Source organism: Panthera leo, chromosome E2 (assembly GCF_018350215.1).
Source record: "Panthera leo isolate Ple1 chromosome E2, P.leo_Ple1_pat1.1, whole genome shotgun sequence".
Lineage (NCBI taxonomy): Eukaryota > Metazoa > Chordata > Mammalia > Carnivora > Felidae > Panthera > Panthera leo.
In genome coordinates, this window is record NC_056693.1 from 34,938,973 (window position 1) to 34,963,907 (window position 24,935).

Below are 24,935 nucleotides of genomic sequence, written 5' to 3' on the forward strand. Positions count from 1 at the left end.
GAAGAAATCCTGTCCAAGTAGCTCAAGTAGAAGAAGGCATCATGAGAATAGAGTCCGCTGGCAATCTAAAGAAGGCTGACTCAGCAAACCTCAAGGAAGGGTCTCTCTTAGACCTTTCTTGCCATACTCTGTTTCTCTATTTCTCTTCTGCAGAGTCCAGTACCAACTGCATCTGCATTTTGTGTCCATTAATGAAAATAATCAAGGGAGGAATCTGACTGGTCCAGCTCATCTTTTCAAAACACACCATGAGTCTTGCTGTGTTTGGACCAAGGGTCAACCCATCCAATCGGCTATATCCTGGACTAGAGAAAAGTGGGATCTGGTATTTCCAAACCTGCCCTTTCAGGCAATAAGGGCTGAGACCAGGAATGCTCTGCCTATGGGACCATGGTTTGAGTGAGCAGGTGAATCAAAATGCATTTACTATATGGCAGAGGTGTGGAGGGGAAAAGCACAAGGGTGCAAGACAGGGATGGCCCACCGTCCCAGTCTGCCTAGCCCTGGCTCAGTTTTCTTTTCTAACTTAAAAAAAAAATTTATGGTGGTAAAATATACATAAGAGAATTTACCATGTTAACCAGTTTACGTGTACGGTGGCATTAGATACATTCTGTATACGATGCATACAGTAGGTGATACAGCAGTGTCAAGTACATTCACGTTGTTGTGCATCCGTCACTGCCATCCATCTTCAGAACGTTTTCATTTTCCCTAACAGAAACTCCGCACCCATTCAACAACTCCTCAGTCCTCAAACCCCTGGCATTCACCATCCTGCTTTCCATCTCTCTAAATCTGACTACTCTAGGTACTGCATGAAAGTGGGTCATACAGTATATGCTCTTTTGTGTGTGGCTTATTTCATTCGGTATAACGTCCTTACAGTTCATCCATGTTGTAACAGGTGTCAGAATTTTATTCCTTTTGAAGGCTGAAAGTGTTCCATTTTATGACCTACTACATTTTGTTTATGCATTTATTTTCTCGATGAATACGTGGGTTGCTTCCACCTTTTGGCCATTGTGAATGGGACTGACTTTTTAAAAGAAACTCTAGTATTTTCATCTTAAAATAGGGACTGAAGGAGCACCGGGTGGCTCATTCGGTTAAGCGTCTGACTTCAGCTCAGGTCACCGTCTCGCGGTTCATGGGTTCCAGCCCCTCACTGGGCTTTGTGCTGACAGCTCGGAGCCTAGAGCCTGCCTTGGATTCTGTGTCTCCCTCTCCCTCTGCCCCTTCCCTTCTCGTGCTCTATCTGTCTCTCTCTCAAAAATAAATAAACATAAAAAAAATAGGGACTGAAGATTTCATTTCATCTTATATTTTAGCGTTAAGCAGATTTCCATATCAAAAGCATCAAGATTATACAGATCTGCTGCAGGGCACTGGCCAAAGGGCCTTCCTAAAAATTATATATCTTACCTCCTTTTTTACAGCTTTATTGAGGTATAACTGATACACAAAGAATCACTGGTATTTAATGCATACATTTTAATGAGTTAGGATATATGAGTACATCTATGATATCATCTCCACCACAGGCAGGGAAATAAACATATCTATCACCTCCAACCCCTTCCTTGTGTCCCATTGCTTTTCTGTGTGTGTACATGTGTGTGTTAAGAATATTCAACACGACAAAAATAAAAAACATAAAGGGGGTACCTGGGTAGCTCAGTCAGTTAAGCATCCAACTTCAGCTCAGGTCATGATATCACAGTTCGTGAGTTTGAGCCCCATGTTGGGCTGTGCTGACAGCTCAGAGCCTGGAGTCTGCTTCGGATTCTGTGTCTCCCTCTCTCTCTCTCTGCCCTCCCCAACTTGTGCTCTCTCTCAAAAATAAATTTTAAAAAACATTAAAAAATTTAAAAAAGAATATTCAACACGAGATCTACCCTCTTTACTTTTTAAGTGTATAACACCATATTGTTGACTACAGGCACACTGTTGTATAATCTCTAGAACTTTCTCATCTTGTATAACTGCAACTTTATACCCATTGAACAAAAACTTCCTATAATCCCATCCCCCTATTCCCTGACAACCACCATGCTATTTATTGCTTCTATAAGTTTGACTATGGGGCGCCTGGGTGGCTCAGTCGGTTAAGCGGCCGACTTCGGCTCAGGTCATGATCTCACGGTCCGTGGGTTCGAGCCCCGCGTCGGGCTCTGTGCTGACAGCTCAGAGCCTGGAGCCTGTTTCAGTTTCTGTGTCTCCCTCTCTCTGACCCTCCCCCGTTCATGCTCTGTCTCTCTCTGTCTCAAAAATAAATAAATGTTATACGTTTGACTATTTTATATACTCACCTAAGTGGAATCATGTAGTATTTGTCCTGTGATGACTTATTTCACTTAGCATAAAATCTCCCAGGTCCATCCATGTTGTTGAAAAATGTAGGCTTTTCTTCCTTTTTAAAGGCTGAATAATATTCCATTGCATGTACATACCTCGCTTTCTCTGTACATTTATCTGTTGATGAACATTTGGGTTGTTTCCGTATCTTGGCTGTCATGAATAATGCTGCAGTGAACATGGGATTGCAGATTGTATCTTCAAGATCCTGATTTAAATTCTTTTGGATATATACCCAACAGTAGAATTGCTGGATCATATGGTAGTTCTATTTTTAATTTTTTGAGGAACCTCCATACAGTTTTCCATAGCAGCTGCACCATTTTGTACTCTAGCCAACAGTGTGCGAGGGTTCCAATTTTTCCTCATCCTTGCCAACACTTGTTACCTTTTGGTTTTTTTGATAAGGGCCATTCTAACAGGTGTGAGGTGGTGTCCCATTGTGGTTCTCCTGTGGTTTGCAAATATTTTTCCCATCCCTTGGCTTGCCATTCCCTTCTGTGGATTGTTTCCTTTGCTGTGCAGAAGCTTTTCAGTTTGATGTTGCCCTACTTGTCTATTTTTGCTTTCGTTGCCCGAGTTTTTGATGTCATATCATGAAATCGTTGCCAAGACCAAAGTCATGAAGCTTTCCCTCATGTTTTCTTCTAGGAGATTTACAGTTTCCAGTCTTATGTTTAAGTTGTTAGTCTTTAGTATTTAGTTTTACGACTAAAAGTCCTGTGTCCCGGCGAGGATGCAGAGAAAGAAAATCTCTTTTGCACTGCTGGTGGGAATGCAAACTGGTGCAGCCACTCTGGAAGACAGTATGGAGGTTCCTCAAAAAATTAAAAAGAGAACTACCCTAATGACCCAGCATTTGCACTACTAGGTATTTATCCAAGGGATACATGTGTGCTCTTTTGAAGGGGCACATATACCCCAATGTTTATAGCAGCACTATCAACAATAGCCAAAGTATGGAAAGAGCCCAAATGTCCATCGATGGATGAATGGATAAAGATGTGGTATATACATACAGTGGAGTATTACTCAGCAGTCAAAAAGAATGAAATCTTGCCATTCGCAACTATGTGGATGAAACTAGAGGGTATTATGCTAAGCGAAATAAGTCAGAGAAAGACAAATATCATATGAGTTCACTCATATGAGGACTTTAAGAAAGAACAGATGAACATAAGGGAAGGGAATCAAAAATAATATGAAAACAGGGAGGGGGACAAAATATAAGAGACTCTTAAATATGGAGGACAAACAGAGGGTTACTGGAGGGGGGGGGATGGGCTAAATGGGTAAGGGGCATTAAGGAATCTACTCCTGAAATCATTGTTGCACTATATGCTAACTAACTTGGATGTAAACTTAAAAAATTAATTAAATAAATTTAAAAAAATGTCCTGTGTCCCAAGAAACCTCTCACTCCCAGACAAACTGGGACATGAACCCACCCTAGACAGGAACCCAGGTAGCACACTGGAAGCCAGGACCTCAGCACAAGCAAGTGGGAATATCACCACTAGTGGTGCTCTGTTGGCTCAGAACATGATTTTGGTCTTCTAGGAAAGGTGGCCCCTCCCACACAGCCTCGGAGGACTGAGCAGGCTAGACAGGGGTGGCTCTCAGAGGCCTCCAGTGGAGTGTCCAGGCCTCCATGACAGAATCCGTGTCCAAAGGGGACGATGGAGATAACTTTCTCTTACACATTCTTACCAGAGGATTTGGTTTTACTTAAACATGGCCTTATTTACAAATAAAGTGCATCAAAGATCTAATTCTCATGAAGCTAAGAGGGTTTTCCATTAACAAGAAACTACTAAAACCATGCATTTTCAGTAAATCTGAGGTTGGTTTCTTCCCTTGTGTTTTTGTGCATTCTTTCTTAAGGAGCTGTCAAAGCCATCACTTTTCTATATATATTTTTTCCCAGGGCATTGGTTGTGCAGTGTGAAAACTGAATGCTCATTTTCTGACATTAAACATGTTCTTTGGTATTACTGTCAGTATAACCAACAAGAGCTTCTGTTTTTCACGGTCTGTAAGGCAGCTTGTTGTGTGGTAAGAACAGGAACAGTAGGTTTTGGGGAGGTGTAATGTTCTATTTGCATTGGTTCCCCACCTGTTAAACACTGACAGATTTGAGCATCTTTCAGGTCTGAAATATTTTAGATCTTTGATGGCATTGGAGATGGGGGAAGGGAAAGAGAAGTTTCCAAGAAATAAGTATTTGATCTGCTCGTCATGCAATGAAATCATACATTTATACTTTACATCTAACATTTTATTTTTTATTTTTTCAATTTATTTTAGAAAGAGAGAGGGGGGAGAGAGGAAGAGGGACAGGGGTGGGGGGAGAGAGAGAGAATGCCAAGCAGGCTCTATACTCAGCATGAGCCAGACATGGGGCTTGTTCCCACAACCCTCGGATCATGACCTGAGCCAAAATCAAGAGATGGACGCTCAACTGACTGAGCCACCCAGGTGCCCATAAATCTCACATTTTAAATTTCATCTGTGCAATATTGGCTTTTTGTCTACAGGTAGTGTGGGATGCAGGATTTTGTTAGCATATTTTTACAGACTGTTCAGCTGATTTTTCTGTTGTCGATAAATAGAAACCTTTATCTCCTGAAAACAGGTTTCACCAAAATATTAGGTGAACATAATCAGTGATAAAAAAAATTAAAAGAACTCAGTAGTGATGATGTGGTATTGATCATTGTAAACTGAGTAAACAGACACCTGGTCTTATTTCTAAGGATCAAACAGCCATAAGTAGCTTCACTACAAGGGATCAGAATCATCAGAGGGGCGTTCCTGGTTCCTTCGGGAAGCGTGGGCCTTCTTCACCTTCAGCACACGTTCCAACTCAACATGTTAATACATAAGAACACCTACGTAGCTGGGAGTGATGATTGATTTTAAATGTTAAGTTATGTATAATGATATTTCAGAGGATAAAAGCTTCCCCTGGGGCTGAACCGTGGTGGCTTAAAGTGAAGTCTTTACAGCCAGCAGCAGAATGTTGGCAAACGGTGGTTTGTCAGTATGGGGGGTGCAGTGACCCCACTCCCACTCTGAACTTACAAATTAGGAGACACCAGTGGCCTTCTCGCAAAGGTACGTGCTGCTGGAGCATGCCCCCTCCTCCCAATAAACGTCCTTATTTCCTACAATCTCTAGCAAAATAACACCAGCATTCTTCACAGAGCTAGAACAAACAATCCTAAAATTTGTATGGAACCAGAAAAGACCCCGAGTAGCCAAAGCAATCTTGAAGAAGAAAACCAAAGCAGGAGGCATCACAATCCCAAACTTCAAGCTGTATTACAAAGCTGTAATCATCAAGACAGTATGGTACTGGCACAAAAACAGACACTCAGATCAATGGAACAGAATAGAGAACACAGAAATGGACCCACAAACATATGGCCAACTAATATTTGACAAAGCAGGAGAGAATATCCAATGCAATAAAGACAGTCTCTTCAGCAAGTGGTGCTGGGAAAACTGGACAGCGACATGCAGAAAAATGAACCTGGGCCACTTTCTTACACCATACACAAAAATAAACTCAAAATGGATGAGAGACCTAAATGTAAGACAGGAAGCCATCAAAAACCTCTTTGACCTCGGCTGCAGCAACTTCTTACTCAACATGTCTCTGGAGGCAAGGGAAACAAAAGTAAAAATGAACTACTGGGACCTCATCAAAATAAAAAGCTTCTGCACAGTGAAGGAAACAATCATCAAAACTAAAAGGCAACCAACAGAATGGGAGAAGATATTTGCAAATGACATATCAGAGAAAGGGTTAGTATCCAAAATCTATAAAGAACATATCAAACTCAACACCCAAAAAACAAATAATCCATTGAAGAAATGGGCAAAAGGCATGAATAGACACTTCTCCAAAGAAGACATCCAGATGGCCAACCGACACATGAAAAAATACTCAACATCACTCATCATCAGGGAAATACAAATCAAAGCCACAATGAGATACCACCTCACACCTGTCAGAATGGCTAACGTTAACAACTCAGGCAACAACAGATGTTGGCGAGGATTTCTCAAAAAATTAAAAAGAGAAGTACCTTAACAACCCAGCAATTGCACTACTAGGTATTTATCCAAGGGATACAGGTGTGCTGTTTTGAAGGGGCACATGCACCCCAATGTTTATAGCCGCACTATCAACAATAGCCAAAGTATGGAAAGAGCCCAAATGTCCATCAACAGATGAATGGATAGAGAAGATGTGGTATATATAGACAATGGAGTGTTACTCAGCAGTCAAAAAGAATGAAATCTTGCCATTTGCAACTACGTGGAAAGAACCAGAGGGTATTATGCTAAGTGAAATTAGAGAAAGACAAAAATCATATGACTTCACTCATATGAGGACTTTAAGATACAAAACAGGTGAACGTAAGGGAAGGGAAGCAAAAATAATATGAAAACAGGGCGGGGGACAAAACAGAAGAGACTCTTCAATATACAGAACAGAGGGTTACTGGAGGGGTTGCGGGAGGGGGGATGGGCTAAATGGGTAAGGGGCATTAAGGAATCTACCCCTGAAATCATGTTGCAATACTAACTTGGATGTAAATTTTTTAATTAATTAATTAATTTTTTTAAAAAGTCCTTATTTCCCCCATTAAAAGGGGCCTATCTTTATAATACGTAAAATGGTGGTTGATACATGTTCATCTTTGCTTTCACTACAAAAGTATATATTTAATATTCAAACTTGCTTTATTTTTAAATTCCTTGTAGTTTTTAATGTAAAAGTAATACATGCACAGGTTTAAAATGTCAAACTGTGCAAAAGACTCTACAGTGAACAGTAAGTCTCTCTTCTCCCCTGACCTTCAGTTCCCGTTTGTCCTTCCTAGAAGAAACCAGTTACCATTTTTATGACTATCTTTCCAGAAATAGTCTATGCAAAGACAAGCGTATCTACAAATTGAGAGCCCCCATTTTTACAAAAACAGTAGCATGCTATGCACATTGTTCTGCATCTTGCTCTTTTTAAAGTTTATTTTAGGTATTTATTTTGAGAGAGAGAGAGAAAGAAAGCGAGAATCGCAAGCAGGCTCCACGCTGCGAGCTTGGAACCCAATACTGGGCTCCAACTCAAGAACCGTAAGATCATGACCTGAGCTGAAATCAAGAGTGGGACATTTAACCAACTGAGCCACCCAGGTGCCCCTCTATCTTGCCTTTTTTTAAATTGAGCTTTTTAAAGATAGTTGTAGACGCACATGCAATTATAAGAAGTAATGCAGAGAGATCCATGTATCCTTTACCAAGTTCTCCCCAGTGGTACCATCTTGCAAAACTGTTCTACACTATCAACAACCACGATATTGACATTGATACATTCCATCCACACACTTTAGATTAGCCTACTTTTCCTTGTACTGCTTTATGTGTATTCAGCTCTACACGAATTTATCACACGTGCAGATTCATATATTCATGGCCACAGTCAAGACACAGGACAACTCCATCACCACAAGCATCTCCCGTGTGGCCCTCTTATAACCATGCTCGACTCCCTCCCTCTTCACCCTTGTCCTGAACTTCTGGCAAACACACACAAATCTATTCTCCATTGCTGAAATTTTGTCTTTTCAAAAATGTTACATAAGTGGAAACATACAGTAAGTAACCTTTTGGTACTGGTTCTTTCCCTCCAAGCATAATTTCCTGGAGATCCATCTAAATGGTTGCATGTATCAGTAGTTCATTCCTTTTTCTTGCTGAGCAATATCCTCTGGTATGAATGTACCACCGTTTATTTAACCATTATTAACCTGTTGGAGGACATCTGGCTTGTTTTCAGTTTAGGGCTCTTAGGAATCGAACCGCTATGAACCTTCACGCAAAAGATATTGTGTCAGTGTAAGTTTTAATTTCTCTTGGATGGATGGCCAAGAGTATAATTGCTGGGCCATATGGTAATTGTATGTTTAAGTTTAAAGAAATTGCCAAACTTTTAACCATTTTACACTCCCACCGGCAACCCAATTTCTGTGCATCCTCACCAGCATTTGGTGTTGTCATTATTTTTTCTGCAAATAGGGAGTCTTATTTCTTCCTCGCTAAACTGTATGTTTTCTATTTCTTTTTCTTGCCTTCTTACAGAGTTGTTGTTGTTTCTTAATAATGTAACTTCCAGGTAATGAGATTTTTCAGTTGAGGATTTTCCTCCTTTTTATTTTTTCTTTTTTTTTTTAATTTTTAAAAATATTTTATTTATTTTTAAGACAGAGAGAGACAGAGCATGAGTGGGGATGGGGCAGAGAGAGAGGAAGACACAGAATCCGAAGCAGGCTCCAGGCTCCGAGCTGTCAGCACAGAGCCCAACGCGGGGCTCGAACTCACCAACCGTGAGATCATGACCTGGGCCGAAGTCGGATGCTCAACCGACTGAGCCACCCGGGCACCCCCTTTTTATTTTTTTCTAATGGGGAAAAGTTGGTGTCAAAATCAAGAGGTTCTGCAATTTGTGTAGCATCAGTGACCAGTGTTTGATTAACATAATCATTGGTTTTCTTCAAAGAATTTCTTAATTCTTTTGATGCTATCAAGAGCATTATGCACGCTGGATTTGATTCCTGCATCATTTGGCTTACATCACTAATTTTACTTAATCTCTCACCTAAAATCAGTGCTGAGTAAATACAGTTTAAAGTTCATGGTTTCAGGGGCGCCTGGGTGGCTCAGTCGGCTAAGCGTCCGACTTCGGCTCAGGTCATGATCTCACTGTCCATGGGTTTGAGCCCCGCGTCGGGCTCTGTGCTGACAGCTCAGAGCCTGGAGCCTGTTTCAGATTCTGTGTCTCCCTCTCTCTGACCCTCCCCCGTTCATGCTCTGTCTCTCTCTTTGTCTCAAAAATAAATAAACATTAAAAAAAAAATTTTTTTAAATAAAGTTCATGGTTTCAGAGGTATACCTTTGGCTTCCATTCTTTATCAAGTGGCATTATCTTTATCAAAAAAATCATCAATGGTTTTTAAAAAAGAATATAACTTGGGGTGCCTGGGTGGCTCAGTTGGTTGGGCGTCTGACTCTTGATTTCTGCTGAGGTCATGGTCTTGCAGTCCGTGGGTCTGGGCCCTGCACTGAGCTCTGCGCTGATGGTTCAGAGCCTGCTTGGGATTTTTCTCTCTGCCCTTCCCTGCCTTCTCCCTCTCTCTCTCTCTCGCCTGCTTGGGATTTTTCTCTCTGCCCTTCCCTGCCTTCTCTCTCTCTCTCTCTCAATAGATAAATAAACTTAAAAAACTTTTTTAAATAAAAAAGAATATAAGTTGGATATTCTATCCATTAGTAACATGGAACTTCCTTGTTCTTGTTCATGGTTTCAGAGTGTTCCATAGTAAAATTGCCCTAATTTATTTTGCCAGTGTCCTATCAGTAGGCTTTTACTTGATTCTAATATATTGCTATTAAGAACAATGCTTCAATAAGTGTCCTTGTACATATCTTTTCATACATGCACAGGAAATTGCAGGAAAAAAAATCATAGAAATAGAATTATTGCATCAAAAATATGTTCACTTTGTATCTTGAGAGTGGCTGAATTGCTCTCCCAAGGGGTTGAACCAATTTACAGTCATATTCAACACAAGGTCTTCTCAAAAATATTTTTTTTAAGTTTTTATATTTTGAGAGAGAGCAAGAGTGCAAGTGGGGGAGAAGCAGAGAGAGAGGGAGAGAGAGAATCCCAAGTAGGCTCCACACTGTCAGCGAGGAGCCCAATTCAGGACTTGACTTGGGGCTCGAACTCATGAACCGTGAGATCATCACCTGAGACAAAACTAAGCGTCAGATGCTTAACCAAGTGAGTCGCCCAGGCACACCTGTCTTCTCAAATTTTTAAAATCTTTGCCAATGTGTAAAAAAAAAAAGAAAGAAAAAAGAAAAAAAATAAAATCTTTGCCAATCTGATAGATAAAAAAAGGATTTTGTTGTCATAACTGCTGATTTTTAAGATGAGTTTAAACTTTGCTTAGGGGCACCTCGGTGGCTCAGTCGGTTAAGTGGCTGACTCTTGACTTCAGCTCAAGTCATGATCTCATGGGTCCTGAGTTTGAGCCCCACTCGGGCTCTGTGCTGGCAGCGTGGAGCCTGCTTGGGATTCTCTCTCTCCCTCTCTTTGTGTCCCTTCCCAGCTTGCATATGCTCTCTCTCTCTCTCTCTCTCTCTCGACTTTGCTTAAAACGAAATCAAATTTATACAACTGAAAGGTGACTTTCCAAAAACAGAAGAGTACTACACAATCTCTTTATATATCAAGGTCAGATAATATCACTATATATTTTTTCAAGCCAATTCTCCAGCCTGTATTAAAAAAAAATTTTTTTTAATGTTTGTTCCTTTTTTTGAGGGGGATAGGGGAGGTGTAGAGAGAGAGAGAGACATAGAATTTGAAACAAACTCCAGGCTCTGAACTGTCAGTACAGAGCCCCATGCAGCACTTGAACTCACAAACCGTGAGATCATGACCTGAGCCGAAGTCAGGTGCTTAACCAACTGAGCCACCCAGGCACCCCTCCAGACTGTATTTTTAAAACAACTAAGGGGTCATTACACATTTCTTCCATGTATATGGAGGGAGCATTAGCTGAGACCCTCCAGTAAATAGTAGATGCCAATGAATAAAGCCCCTGTCTTCAAGGAATGTGCGGTCTAGCAGCAGGGTCCAAATAAATTTTGTAATACAGTAGGTATCACTGTCTCCCATGGATGCTCTATAGTGCAGATAAAAAAAGCAGCTAGGCTGCATCTGGAGGTTAGAGAAGGCTTTGAGCTGAGTTAAGAAGTAAAGGAGGAGTGAATTCTAGCCAGATACCGAGGGGAGGAATGGCAGTCTAAGCAGAGGGAACAGCATGGGCAAAGGCATTGAGGTGTGAGCAAACAAGCTCAGGGAGTGAGGAGAATGCCAGAAATTCAGCATTTCTAGAGAGCCAGGCAGAGGATTACGCCAAAACTGCAAGGAAGGGCCCAGTTAGAAACAAAGATTTAAGCTTTCTACTACAGGCTATAGGAACTATTGATGGTTGTTTTTGGTTTTTTTTTTAATGTTTATTTATTTTTGAGAGAGAGAGAGAAAGAGTGAGCTGCGGAGGGACAGAGAGACAGGGAGACACAGAATTCAAAGCAGGCTCCAGACTCTGAGCTGTCAGCACAGAGCCTGATGCGGGGCTTGAACTCACAAGCCATGAGATCATGACCTGAGCCAAAGTTGGACACTTAACCAGCTGAGCCACCCAGGCACTCCTGATGGTTTTAAAGAGAAAATGATCAGATTTGCATTTTAATTGCTTACTCTTTCCCTGTTGTGCAAGCCTGGATATACAGGCAATCAGCTAGGTATGACTTTTTGGTGTGTCTAAAATATTTCATAGTAATAAAGACCAAATGTGATTGTACATCAAAATACCTTCTAACCTGTCCTTGCCATTTGTATGAGTTTCCTATTGCTGCTGTAACAAACTACTGCAAACTTAGAGGCTCACAACCACTCAAGTCTGTTGTGTTTCAGTTCTGGAGGTCATAGGTCTTAAATGCATCCCACAAGGTTAAAGCCAAGATGTCAGCAGGGCCTTGTTACTTCTGAAGGCTGAGAATATGTTGACTTGTGTGTCCACCTTCTGCGGTCCTTTGCTCATCACCCCCTCTTCCATCTTCAGAGCCTGCAGAGCAACATCGTCCAGTCTCTGACTCCCTCTGTGGCCTGCCTGTATCACTTATAAAGATCCTGGTCACTACACTGGGTTGACCCGAATCATCCAGCTTAAGCTCCCTATCTCGAGGTCAGTTGATTGACAACCTGAATTCCATTGGCCTTCTGAATTCCCACTTGCCATGGAAAATATTTCCAGTTTCCAGAAATTAGGGCTTGGGTAGCCATTGTTCATCCAACATTGAAATTTTTTATTCAAATTGTGGTAAATAATATATAACATAAATTTTACCATTTTAACCATTTTTTTTCCATTTTAACCATTTTTAAGAGTACAGTCAGTGGGGGGGCCCTGAGTGGCTCAGTTGGTTGAGCATCTGACTCTTGATTTCCACTCAGATCACGATCCCAGGGTTGTGGGATTGAGCCCCATGTCGTGCTGAGCATGGAGCCTGCTTGAGATTCTTTCTTCCTCTCCCTCTCCCTCTCCTTCTCCTTCTCCCTCTCCCTCTTTCTCTCTCTCTCTCCCTTTCCTCCCCCCCACCATGCATGCTCTCTCTCAAATAAATAGTACAGTCAGTGGCATTAAGTACATTCACACTGTTGTACCACCACCACCATCCATCTCTAGAACTTTTTTTATCTTTCCAAATTGAAACTCTGTCCCCATTAAACATTAACTCCCCATTCTCCCCTCCCCTCAGCCCCTGGCTACCACCATTTGACTTGCTGTCTCGATGAATTTGACAATCCTAAGTACTTCATCCAACATTTATTGAATACCTACCTGTGCTAATTATTCTGCCACGTACTCGGATTCATAAGTTAGTTTTCCCTGATATTTTTTCTCAGCTTTTTATTACAGAATTTTCACTTACAGAAAAGTTAAAAGGGTTGTATAATGAACAACCAACCCTATATCTAGTACCTAGATTCAAGCAATTGTTAACCTTTTGCTATATTCACTGTGTACGTGTGTGTGTGCGTGTGTGTGTGTGTGTGATTGTTTTGCTGATGCATTGTATAGTAGATTGCAATCATAATGATACTTGATCTATAATTACTTCAGGAATTATCTCCTAGAAATAAAGACATTTTTCTACATAACCACAATACCACTATTGTATCTAACAAAATTAACAATAATTTCCTAAAACTATTATCTAGTAGTCCATGTTCATGTCTCCCCAGTTGTCCCCAAAGTGTGTGCCATCAGGGATGACTTATTGCATTTGGCTGCTAGAGCCCTTCAAACATACCCATCTTTCCCCCCTACGTGACAATGACTTTTTGAAGAGCCAAAGCTGTCCACATACAACTTTTTAAAATATTCTATAACTTCAGTAGCTTGAAACAACTATTTCTCTTTTAAATTTTTAAAAGATCTTATTTTTAAGTAATCTCTATACCCAACGTGGGGCTTGAACTCACAACCCTGAGATTAAGAGTTGCATGCTCTACAGACTGAACCAGCCAGGAGCCCTAAAAACAACTATTTGTATCTCCCGATTTTGTGAATCATGAATTCAGGCAGGGGCCAGTCAGACAATTGTTGTTTCACAGAACTCTGACAGAAACCGCTTGCTGGTATTCAGGTGGCAGATGGACTGGGCACAGGGGCCAAGTTGGCTTCACTGTCATGTCTGCAGAGCACCTTGGTTGGGATGGCTGGAAGGCTGAGCTCAGCTGGGATCGCCCACGAGAGCATGCCCATGTAGCCTGTCTAGCGTGGTGGCCTCAGGGTGCTCAGGTTCTGATCTAATGGCCAGATCTAATCAATCTGGGAGCACGTATTTAGGTAAACAAGACAGAGGCTGCATTACTTTTTATGACCTAGCTTCAGAAATCACACAGCGTCATGTCCTCCATGCTGGATTGTCCGAACTAGTCACAGAGCCCATCCAGATTTAAAGAATTTGAAGCTATGTCTTAAAAATTGCCATGAGACCTTTGTGCCCTCCAGCCACAAATTATTTGCTTTTCTCTCACTTGCAAAATACACACACCCTTTTCCAAGACTTCTGCAAAATCTCATCCCATTAGGACATGAGGATCAGGCCCTTTGAGTTAGGCCTTTGCTCACCCTGGGCTCCTTGTGAAGCTTCTGTTGGACTACATCCTAAGGAGTACCAGCATACCTCAGAGGTACTACAGGTTCCGTTCCAGACCACGCCAAGAGAGTGAGTCAAATGGATTTTTTGGTTTCGCAGTGCATATAAAATTCACATTTACACTATACTGTAGTCCATTAAATGTGCAATAGCACTGTCAAAAAAAAAACTGTACCACCTTAATTTAAAAATATTGCCAAAAAATGCTGTCATCTGAGTTCTCAGCAAGTCATACTCACTGATCACAGGTCACCGTAACAAATGTAATAATATTATATATAAATATAATTATATTATTATATATTATATGTAATATATTATATGTAATATATTATATTAAATATATAATATATATAATATAAATATTATATATAAATATAATAATAATGAAAACTTTTGAAATGTGATAATGACCATTATGTGACACAGAGATGTGAACTGCGCAAATGCTGTTGGGAAAATGGCACCAATAGCCTTGTTCTATGCAGAGTTGCCACAAACCTTCAATTTGCAAAAAGAAAAAATTTAAAAAATAATTTAAAAAAACGCAATCTCTGTAAAGCACAATGAAACGAGGTATACCTGTATCAGAAGCATGCTGTCTAGCTGAAAGGAGCTATAAAGCATGCCCTTGAGAGTCTTAGAGAGCGTTTTGTACACCTGAGTGGATTATGAAGCACCATCTTGTCTGTCTGAGGATATAAAAAAATATGTCTTACCGTCAGGTACCAGATTCCCCCAAACAGTGTTTTATTAGTGGTGCCCTTGTAGAATGGCCCATATTCTGATTTTATCTACGTGTTTCCTCTTGTTGTCATTTAACTCTTTCTCACCACTCCCCTCCCCCCAATTCCCATATTTCCTGTGAAGTCTGGAGGCTTGACTGGATTCAGGTTGGAATCATAACTGAGTCAGCACACAGACCGCATGATATCTTACAGGCACAGCGGCTGCCCCACGTTAGTGTGCTAGGCTTGATCACTTCCATACAGTGGTGACAAGTAGATCTCTCCATTGTAAGAGTTCATTTTCCTCTTTGTGATTAGCATGTAACCTGTGGGGCGGTCCTATGAGAACTATGGAATGCTTCACAAATTCACGTCATCCATGTGCAGGGTCCGTGCTAATCTTTCTGACTTCCTTCCAGTTTTACTCTGTGCTATGCAAGCAAGCCCTGGCCTTTAAGGTTAAATGAGGTCCTAAGGGTAGGGTCCTGATCCAATAGTACTGGTGTCCTTGTAAGAGGAAGCGACCCAAGGATGTGCGTGCACAGAGGAAAGGCCATGTGAGGCCACGGCAAGAGGGTGGCCATCTGCAAGCCAAGGAGAGAGGGGCCTCAGGAGAAACCATCCCTGCTAACACCTTGATCTTAGACTTTCAGCCTGAAGAACTATGAGAAAATTTTCTGTTGTTTAGCTACCAGTCTGCAGTATTTTGTTATGGTGGCCCTGGCAAGCTAATAACACGGTTCTTGGAAGCCATTTAAGACTTACCAAGGAGTTTAGAGTTTATTATTTAACCCACGGGGGTGATTTGGGTTGTAAGCTGGGGAATAACAGGAAGATCACTGCAAGACAAGTACAAAGGAACTTTGGAGCAAGGAGAGAGCAGAGACAGAGAAAACCCAGTCAGGAGGGATTTTAAGAGTATGGGTGAAAGATGATGAGTGCTCAAACAGAGGCAAAAGAATGGACAGACAAAAGAATGATAAAAAGACAAAAGAATGATAAGAAGGTAGAATTAGCAGGGGCCCCTGGATGGCTTGGTAGGTTGTGTGTCCGACTTTGGTTCAGGTCATGATCTCACAGTTGGTGAGTTCGAGTCCCACATCGGGTTCACCGCTGTCAGTGCAGAGCCTGCTTTGGATCCTCTCTTCCCCTCTCTCTGCCCCTCCCCTGCTTGCATTGTCTCAAAAATAAATAAAACATTGAAGAAGAAGAAGGTAGAATCAGCAGTGTGTATTGACCAATTGGACATAGGGAAGTGAGAGGGAAGCAATACTGAATTCTCCCACGTTCCTAACTGGGTAGTGATTGTAGTGGACATTTATTTGTTTTCTACCCAGCTTTCCCCGTCCTAAAAATACCCAGACCGTCACTCCAGAATTGACCCCCAATCCTTCCCATTGTGCAGCCCACATGCTTTGGTGAAGCTCACCCTATCATAACATTGGTGGTGGGCTTTGACTGACTTACATTAATTAACACATTCCATTGCTCTGGCTATCGTTTTGGTTCAGGAGTGAGCATGTGGTCTAAACTTGCCAGTAAGGGTGAATGTCAGAACTCTCTACTGGAAGGCTGAGACTGAATGCTCTCCCTTCCCTACCCCCGGAAAAGACCAAGGAATCCCGTAGACCCAGATTAGCTGGCAAACATCTAGTGACCCCCGTGGATGAGCCATAGACTAGAGCCGACCATGTGCGCAGCAAAACAAAGTTAGATCCCCAGAGACACCTTTGGGCTGCTGAATCAACTGACCATGAAGTCCTGGACTCTCCAGTTATCGCGTCTAGAAATCCCCTGTTGTTGAAGCCATTTTGAACTGAATTTTCCTGTTACCTGCCAGATAGATACAGGTAATCAGGTGAATAGTGCAGCCATTAACTGGCATACAGGAGGCAGAAGGAGGGGCCGGTTTGAAGGAGAGAAATTTCATCTCGAACTTTGACAGTCCCACCTCTTTGCTCACAGTGGACGCTTGGGTCTGGAATGACTCCTCCCCTCCCACCCCCACATTTGTGGACCTGCTGAAAAAGTCCTCTTCACACCCAATGGCCCCATTCTTCTGCACCTTGCTCTGTAAAGCCTTTGTAAATCCCTATTCTGTCCAGGTGGGAAGTCACCACTCGTTCTGAGCTTCCGGAACACATCAGACACGGCTCTATCCGAGCTTTTATCACCTCATGTTACTATTTCCTCCACTGGGCAGCAACCCATCGTATTCTTCTTCGTGTCCACACAGGGAGCCCCGGGGCACCTAATAGGCATCTGAGCATCTTGATGAATAAATGATCCCTCTTCTTCCCCCATACTCTTCTCAAACTAATGAATTTACTTGCCACTCCGCCCACCTCGGACTGAGGGAAGCTCTGGCTATCAGATCATGGATTAAAATAAATAAAGACTACCCAAAAAAGAAGATGAAAATATAGGAGTGTGAAGAAGGGGTATTTTTATGGAGCTGGGAACACAGAAAAAGAAAAGTTGGATCAAACAAGTACCTCGATTATAATGATGTGATCGCTGCTCCTTTGCCAAGTTTATGAGGGCGATGCATACACTGAATCTCTCTGGATATATGAGATGGGTTTACAATCTCCTCGTACTGCTGAAGACTGTGGGAAGAATCTAAAATCGGCACTACCCACACATAAGGTTGCATTATGCCTATCAATTTATTTTGATCTCATTGAAGGCGTTTTGGAGCAGTCCTCAAGAAATAGCTCAACCAAAAGAACATTTAAATTATGTAAAAATGAACTCCAGTGATTTAAATCCATTAACCTTACATAATAAAATTTCAAACATAGTACTGTAATTTTAAAATACAAAAAAAAAACCCCACTTTAATCATTTGAATTCAGAAGAAATAAGTTCTATCTGAATCTTTGCAGGGAAAAGTTGAAGAATACTGATCTATCACCTTCAAGTCCATTTGGAAACGCGAATTGTTGGGGGGGGGGTGGCAAGTGTGGCCAAGCCTAGATCGACAACGATAATAATGAATGATGATGTTTATTTCACAAATGTTCACGGAGTGCTTGCTACATGCCAGGTATTATTTGAGGTGCGGAGGACACAGCAGTGAATTAACGTATCTGAATAGTGATGGTAAAAAGGAGATTTATTGAGCCCTTGCTATGTATGGGTCAGGCCCTGAGCTAAGAGCTCTGCCTATATTGGCCCTTTTGTTACACTCCTACCATTATTGTCCCCATTTTATAGGTGCAGAAGCTAAGCTTCAGACAGATAACTCCCCCCGAGGTCACAAAGCCAACTGAAGTGGTGCAAGTGGGACTCTACCCAGGCCTGTTGGATTCTGGAAGGAACACAGCAGCTGAATATAAATGGCTGCTGAAAATGTTCTGTGGGTAGGGGACTAAGCCATTTTACATCCTGTTCGTTCCTTTTGCTTAAACATTCCATATTTACAGTGGGTGGGAAGGTAAAATTCAGTATAGTTCTTTTTTTTCCCCCCAGTGCAAAAAGGTGCTTTTATGAAAGCATGGGAACAGGATCCATGGGCAGAAAGAGTTGCCAAATTCAGTATAATTCTACCAAAACTTCAACAACTTTAAATTAGTGGAGCCCAGTCAGTGAGTTTTCTTCAGAGTATTATCAATGACAAGTTCACGGCTCTAGAAGATTATGTGACCTAGCCTGTATGTTGGCAAACTATTTCGTACCACTTCATTTTTTTTTTAATGTTATTTATTTTTGAGAGAGAGAGAGAGCAAGTGAGAGCAAGCATGAGCAGGGGAGGGGCAGAGAGAGGGGGAGACACAGAACCTGAAGCAGGGGCCAGGCTCTGAGCTGTCAGCACAGAGCCCGACGTGGGCCTTGAACCCATGAACTGTGAGATCATGACCTGAGCCCAAGTTAGATGCTTAACCAACTAGGCCACCCAGGCACCCCCATTTTGTACCACTTTAATTCAGTGTTTTCAGTGTTTCACTACTACCCTTTGTGACTGTTGTAATATGTGCACACCACTCGTACTATTATTTACTTGAAATTGCTTTTTGGTTAATGTTTTAAAGGAAAATAATATCACTGCTATAAGTAAAGAACCACTAATTCATTCCGCAAATATTTAGGAAGTGCCTGACATGCACAAGGTAGTGGGGATAGAGTCATGAAAAAATACACCAAAAAGAATCCCTGTCTTCATGAAGCTAATATTCAAGTAGGGGTGACAGACAATAAACAAGTTAAAAAGGTAAAACAAATAGTACATAAGAGAGTGATAAATGCTGAGGGAAAAAAAGGAGGGGGATATCAGCTGTCAGTTGGGGAGGGCTAAAATTTTGGATAGGGCAGTGAGGGAAGGCCTGAATGAGAAGATGACTCTTGAATAAAGACCTAAAGGGACCACCCATGCGGAAATCCAACAGAAAGGCAATCCAGGAAGTGGGAACAGACAGTGCAAGGCCCTAAGAAATGAGTGTCTGGGGCTCTCAAAGAACGATAAGGAGGTCGTGGGCTGAAGCAAGACTGGACGGGAAGCTATTACAAAAGTCCAAGTAAGAGATGTTGGTTTGGACCACAGTGATGAGAAATAATCAAATTCTGGAAATATGATGAAGGCGGGGGCACCTGGGTAGCTCAGTCGGGTAAGCGTCTGACTTCGGCTCAGGTCATGATCTTGCAGTTCATGGGTTCGAGCCCCACGTGGGGCTCTGTGCTGACAGCTCAGAGCCTGGAGCCTGCTTCGGATTCTGTGTCTCCCTCGCTCTCTGCCCCTCCCCCGCTCATGCTCGCTCGCTCACTCGCGCTCTCTCTCTCAAAAGTAAACATAAAAAAAATAAAATATTATGAAGGCAGAGCGAACATTTGCTGATGGAACAGTTATAGAAGGTAAGGGGAGGGGAATCAAGAAAAACCCTAAAACTTTTGGCCTAGGAAGCAACTGGAAGGATGGAGTCCAACACATTTCTGGTTTTTTGGTTTGTTTTTTTTTTTCCTTCCCCCAAAGATCCTCCCCCATCCCCCGGATCTGGAGTTCTGTCACTTACATCACAGCCTCCCCACTCAGTGGAAGAAATTTAGAAAGCACCAGTATTCAAAAGAACAGATTTAAAGCTGTTTTGTGGTTTTGCTTATCTGAAGTCTGTGTGCGTACCACAGTGCTGCAATCTTGAAATAACTGCACTGGGAAAATTAGTGTTTTTTTTTTCAGGGATCCAGCAGACACCTTTGGAATCCTGAAGTTCTATATTTTGTAAACATACTGAACACACTCTGAATATCATAAATATGCTGAAATTCTGTCTAGTGCAATTCTGGTACATTGATTGGCTGGGTGGTAAGGAACCCAAGATTTCATGAGAAAAGGAACATTCCTGGCTCTTAAAATTTAGGCTACAAACAGGTCTATACTGGATAAATTATGTACCACTTTTGTCAGATGAATTAATGCAATTGTTTAGCATCAGAAGCTCAAACTTTAATTTCACTTTTTCTGGCTCACTCAGGAGTTCAAGAAGAGGGCAGATTAAAGAGAGCAAAAGTATACAAGCAGTGAATAAGTTTCATGGTGAGCCAAGACATCACAGAAGAAAAACAAGGTAATCTGATTTTATCTTAAACACTGGCCTGTTACTTTACTATTAAAATAGCTGCGGTGTTTAGGTTTAGAGCCAATGGTCTCTGCACAAAAATAATGCCTTTCTTGGCACCGATGTTATTAAGGATCCATCTTAACTGTTTCAACATAAAAAACAGCTTTACTGCACCTTGTCAGTAAAGTACCCTCACTGCCTTCAATTAGACAAATGAACACATTTCTATTCCTGACTGTATCCAGACCCTACAGCCATTTCAACAAAATATAAATTTTGACTATGATTTATGTTTACTTTTATACTGGATAGTGCAGCAAACTGAACATTTCAAATATGATAAAGGAAAGGACTCTCCTGCAACCGCCTCTCCATAGATGCCTAACTAAAGGTTCAAGACTGGTGTCTCCACAGAGCTGCAGACCTGTCTAGTGGCTCCTGGACTCCATGAGTACCAGACCAAACTCATCTTTTACCCCAAAGTGCCCATATTCCTGTGCTCTGTATATCTATCTGTTAGTGACATCTCCATCCACCTGGTCAACCAGGTAAAAAACTTAAATCATCTTTGACCTCTCTCTACCCTTCACTTTCTCTTTCCAATTAGTTGCTAGGAATTGCCCACTGAACAGCTTCCAAACTGGCCTCCCTGCATCTAATCTCCCCCTTCTTCTCCCCACTACCAGAATTCTCTTCTTAAAGCTCAGATTTATGTTATCACATTCTAATAAAAAAAAAATCTTACATTTTCTTCTCCTATTTCCTGTGGAATAGCCTCAACTCATTAGCACCCAAGGCTTTCCACAGTTTGGCCCTGATTCCCCCATGGCCTCTTGTTTTGATTACACCAGGATTTCATTTGTAAGGGTGACTGAGTAATGACAGAGTGGTCAGTGCCATCGAAAGAAGTCTTATTGCTCCCAGTTCCCAAGAGAAGGAAGTACATCGTTCCATCCAAAGCCGCACAGGGTCAGTAAGGAAGCAAAAGGAGAGGAGAACATGACCCAGAGCTTCTATTGTGGTTTCTGTGGGAAGGAATGGGTGAGGCATAGTAGGCAAATTTGAGTGAGCTTAGGATGGGGTACTTTGAATGTTAGTGGACTCTGGGCTATAAGGGTGGTCTCTCATTACCCAGTATTTGGCCCCAGGGTGATTTAAGGCAGGGTAACTGTTGGCTTGGTGCGTGAGAGTTAAAGGAGGTGGTTGGGGGTATAGGCTTTCGATTGTTTGGTTAATGTAAGGTGTGTTCACAGGCAAGTTGTTTGTTACTCTAGGAATTAGCCCACCCTACAAGGGATAGATGTCACAGTATCCTAAAAAGCAGGGAATAAGAAAGATGGACTGATACACATCTCCTTCCCATGAACCCTTTGCTTATAGCTGTAACCCCAGAAAAGACCCTTCTGTATGAAGTTCTACACCGTATTTCTCAACACTCTCCACCACTCATAGCCATGATTGAATAGCACCCCCAAATCTGGTAACATGTAACTGTTTATATTAAAAATAAAACTGCCAGTTACTTTACTAGCAAAAATAGGTTTATCCGGGAATAGCAGAGAATTGCCATCCAGGGCAAGAAAACTACAGCAAAACCATAGACAAGTCCAGAGAACAAAGGAGAGTTGGTTCTTCTACAGAGGAGGTAGGGGAGTTGGGAAGACTGTTAGAACAAGAAATTCACTGGAGTAAAATAGTAGGAGTTCAAAGTATAGTGGCTTCTCATGGCTGGACCTTTGGAGGAAAGCCTTTCTTCCTCTTGCCCAGGTGGTAAAATTGTATCTGGGTGCAAGTTCCCTCTTTCCCTGTTGGATTTGCAATTAACAAAGAGTGGTAAGGGCATGAGAGCTACCCCTGCTAACCTCCCGACTCCATTCTAGTGAGGTTTCTCTTCATTAATTTTCCCATAACCATGATCCCTTCCCTACCCCTCTCCCACAACTACACAAGCAACAGGCACCCATCCAATCTATAGGGTGGCTGGCAACGTATGACTGTTGTGACCTTGTTCAAAAAGACAAACTGAGCCAATTAGATTTCCTCTTTTAAGGATTTAAATTAAGAGCCACGAAAGGAGATTGCCAGTCGATGGTAAGGCCCTGAAGTAAACTCAGGACCTTTGGGAGCCAGGGGTAGTCTAGTGCTCCTCCTCCTCCTTCCCTTATCAACGCCAAATACTACAAATAGTCCATAACTATCTGGGGCTAGTGCTGGAGGTTTTGTTTTCATGTTTCTTTCAAGCACGAAGATTAACAGATACAGTGACAAAACTACAGTAAACAGGTCTGACTTGATCAGGCCTGAGACGGAGGCCACAGTAATGTCTTTTTATATAAGCCCCCAAACGTGTTGCAAAGCGTTTTTAATTTCATATAAACATATAAAGGGCCACATGAACACAATCTAGTACAGATGCATCCAGCAACTTCAACGGGCATTTCCAGCTCCTTGCTAAGGTGCCCACATCCAGCTTACACCCTGCAGGTGGAAATCTCGAGCGCGGTTCCAAATGCGCCCCGCCCCTGATCACGTGGGACCAAGTCCGCAGACTGTCTATTGCTTCTGCCTGGGCCGACCTGCCTGGATCGACTGCTCCAGTCTGGCGCGTCCCCGGCGCGGGAAAAATTTCAATTCCGGCTAGCTGTGGCAGCGACCTCCTTACCCTTCACAACCCGGGCCTGCCTCCGCTTTCTCCTGCTTTTTACATCCCGGACTCCTAGCCTCACACGAGTGGAAGCGGAGAAGTTGAAGCCGCCGCCGCCATGTCCGAGGCTTATTTCCGGGTGGAGTCGGGTGCACTCGGGCCTGAGGAGAACTTTCTGTCGCTGGACGACATCCTGATGTCCCACGAGAAGCTCCCGGTGCGCACAGAGACCCCCATGCCTCGCCTCGGGGCTTTCTTCCCGGAGCGGAGCGGAGGTGCCGAGACTGACCACACGATTCCTCAGGTAAGCCTTTAGGGACAGATCCCCCGAGAAAGACTACAATTCCCAGTGTGCCTCGCGGCCTTGGGCTCTGCATCGCGGGCGCGCTGCCCCGCGGGATTTGTCGTTTTAGGGGGAAGCCCGGCCCTACGCTTTAAGGAGTTGTATCGGCGGGTCTCAGGTCTCAGTTCTCTGAAGTGTTTTTTTAGCCTTCGCCCCCAGTGTGAAACTAAATTTATCTTAGGTCGTCAGGCCGCTGGTTTCATTTTTGAAACTGCCCAAAGTGAGCAGTGTCTTCCCCCACCCCCCCTTCCCATATGTTGAAAGCTTAAGGATTGGTTACTACTGACTACTTAAGGATCGGGGTTTCTGATCACTGGTCTGTCCACTTTTTAAATAGTTAAAGGGACGCCTGGGTGGCTCAGTCAGCTGAGGCTCGGTCTCTCGATTTTGGCTCAGGTCGTGATCCCAGTCTCATGGGATCAAGGCCCATATTGGGCTCCAAGCTGAGCGTGGAACCTGCTTGGGATTCTGTCTCCTGCCCCTCTCCCCTGCTCGCCTGCTCTCTCACTAAAAAGAAAATAAAAATAGTATCCTCAAGATTTACCCCTGTGTTTTTAAATAATAGTCTTAAGCTTATTTTCTTGATTTAAAAAAATTAAGACATTGTTTATTGACTTTTCATTATAACAGGTAAGGATTTTTGTCCTCTTACACATTGGTAAACAGAGATGCACTGCCGGTACTTTATTCATATTGCCTTCCTTCCCCCTAATGTCCATCCAGTTTACCACATTGCATTTAGTATCATATCTAATTAGGCTGCTCTTGGCTGTGACAGTTTATTAGACTTTCCTTGTTTTTGAGGACCATGATGGTTCTGTGGAGTGCTGATCAGGTAATCTGTAGAATGTCCCTCATTTGGGATTTGTCTGATGTGTTGTTGTTGTTTTTAAGTTTATTTACTTATTTATTTTGAGACAGCACAAGCAGAGGAGGGGCAGAGAGAGAGAAAATCCCAAGCAGGCTTTACGCTGTTAGCGGGAAGCCTGATGCAGGGCTTAAATTCATGAACCGTGAGATCGTGACCTGAGTGGACGTCCGATGCTTAACGGACTGAGCCACCCAGGCACCCTGTCTGAACTTTTCCTTGTGGTTAGACTGCAGTGATAGGTTTTGAGGAGGATCACAGAGGTCACATCATATCAAGGGCACATACTGTTAGCATGACTTATCACATTGATAAGAACCTCGAACACCCGGCTGGGGTAGTGTTTGTCAGGATTCTTCACTATGAAGTTACTCCTTTTTCCACCTTTCCATACTGTTCTCTTTGGGAAGGAGTCATTATCACAGCCTCACTTAAGGAATAGGACTTATACTCTACTTATTTGAGGGTAGAGTGTCTACATAAAGTATTTGGAATTCTTTGTGGGAGATTTGTGCGGGAAGCTTTGTAATGACAACATTTAATGTCATTCAGAGATAAACGAGTATTCAGACTTGCTATTTTCTTCCTGTGTTACTCTTGGTACATTGTTTTCTCCTCTAGGAATTTGACAATT

General features: G+C 42.4%; 1 protein-coding gene and 1 pseudogene across 3 annotated transcripts in view; one reads left to right on the forward strand and one right to left on the reverse strand.

Annotated features, from left to right (window-relative positions):
- The window catches only part of GINS3 (GINS complex subunit 3), a 92,677-nt gene that overhangs the window by 61,478 nt on the left and 6,264 nt on the right, over positions 1-24,935 (forward strand). For all 3 annotated transcript variants that reach the window (XM_042918818.1, XM_042918820.1, XM_042918819.1), the window contains 2 exons: positions 20,360-20,452; positions 22,931-23,394. In XM_042918818.1, coding sequence (XP_042774752.1) covers positions 23,209-23,394 — 186 coding nt within the window. In that variant the 5' untranslated portion in view covers positions 20,360-20,452; positions 22,931-23,208. The remainder of the gene's footprint in view (positions 1-20,359; positions 20,453-22,930; positions 23,395-24,935) is intronic.
- LOC122209283 lies at positions 15,236-15,336 on the reverse strand (annotated as a pseudogene).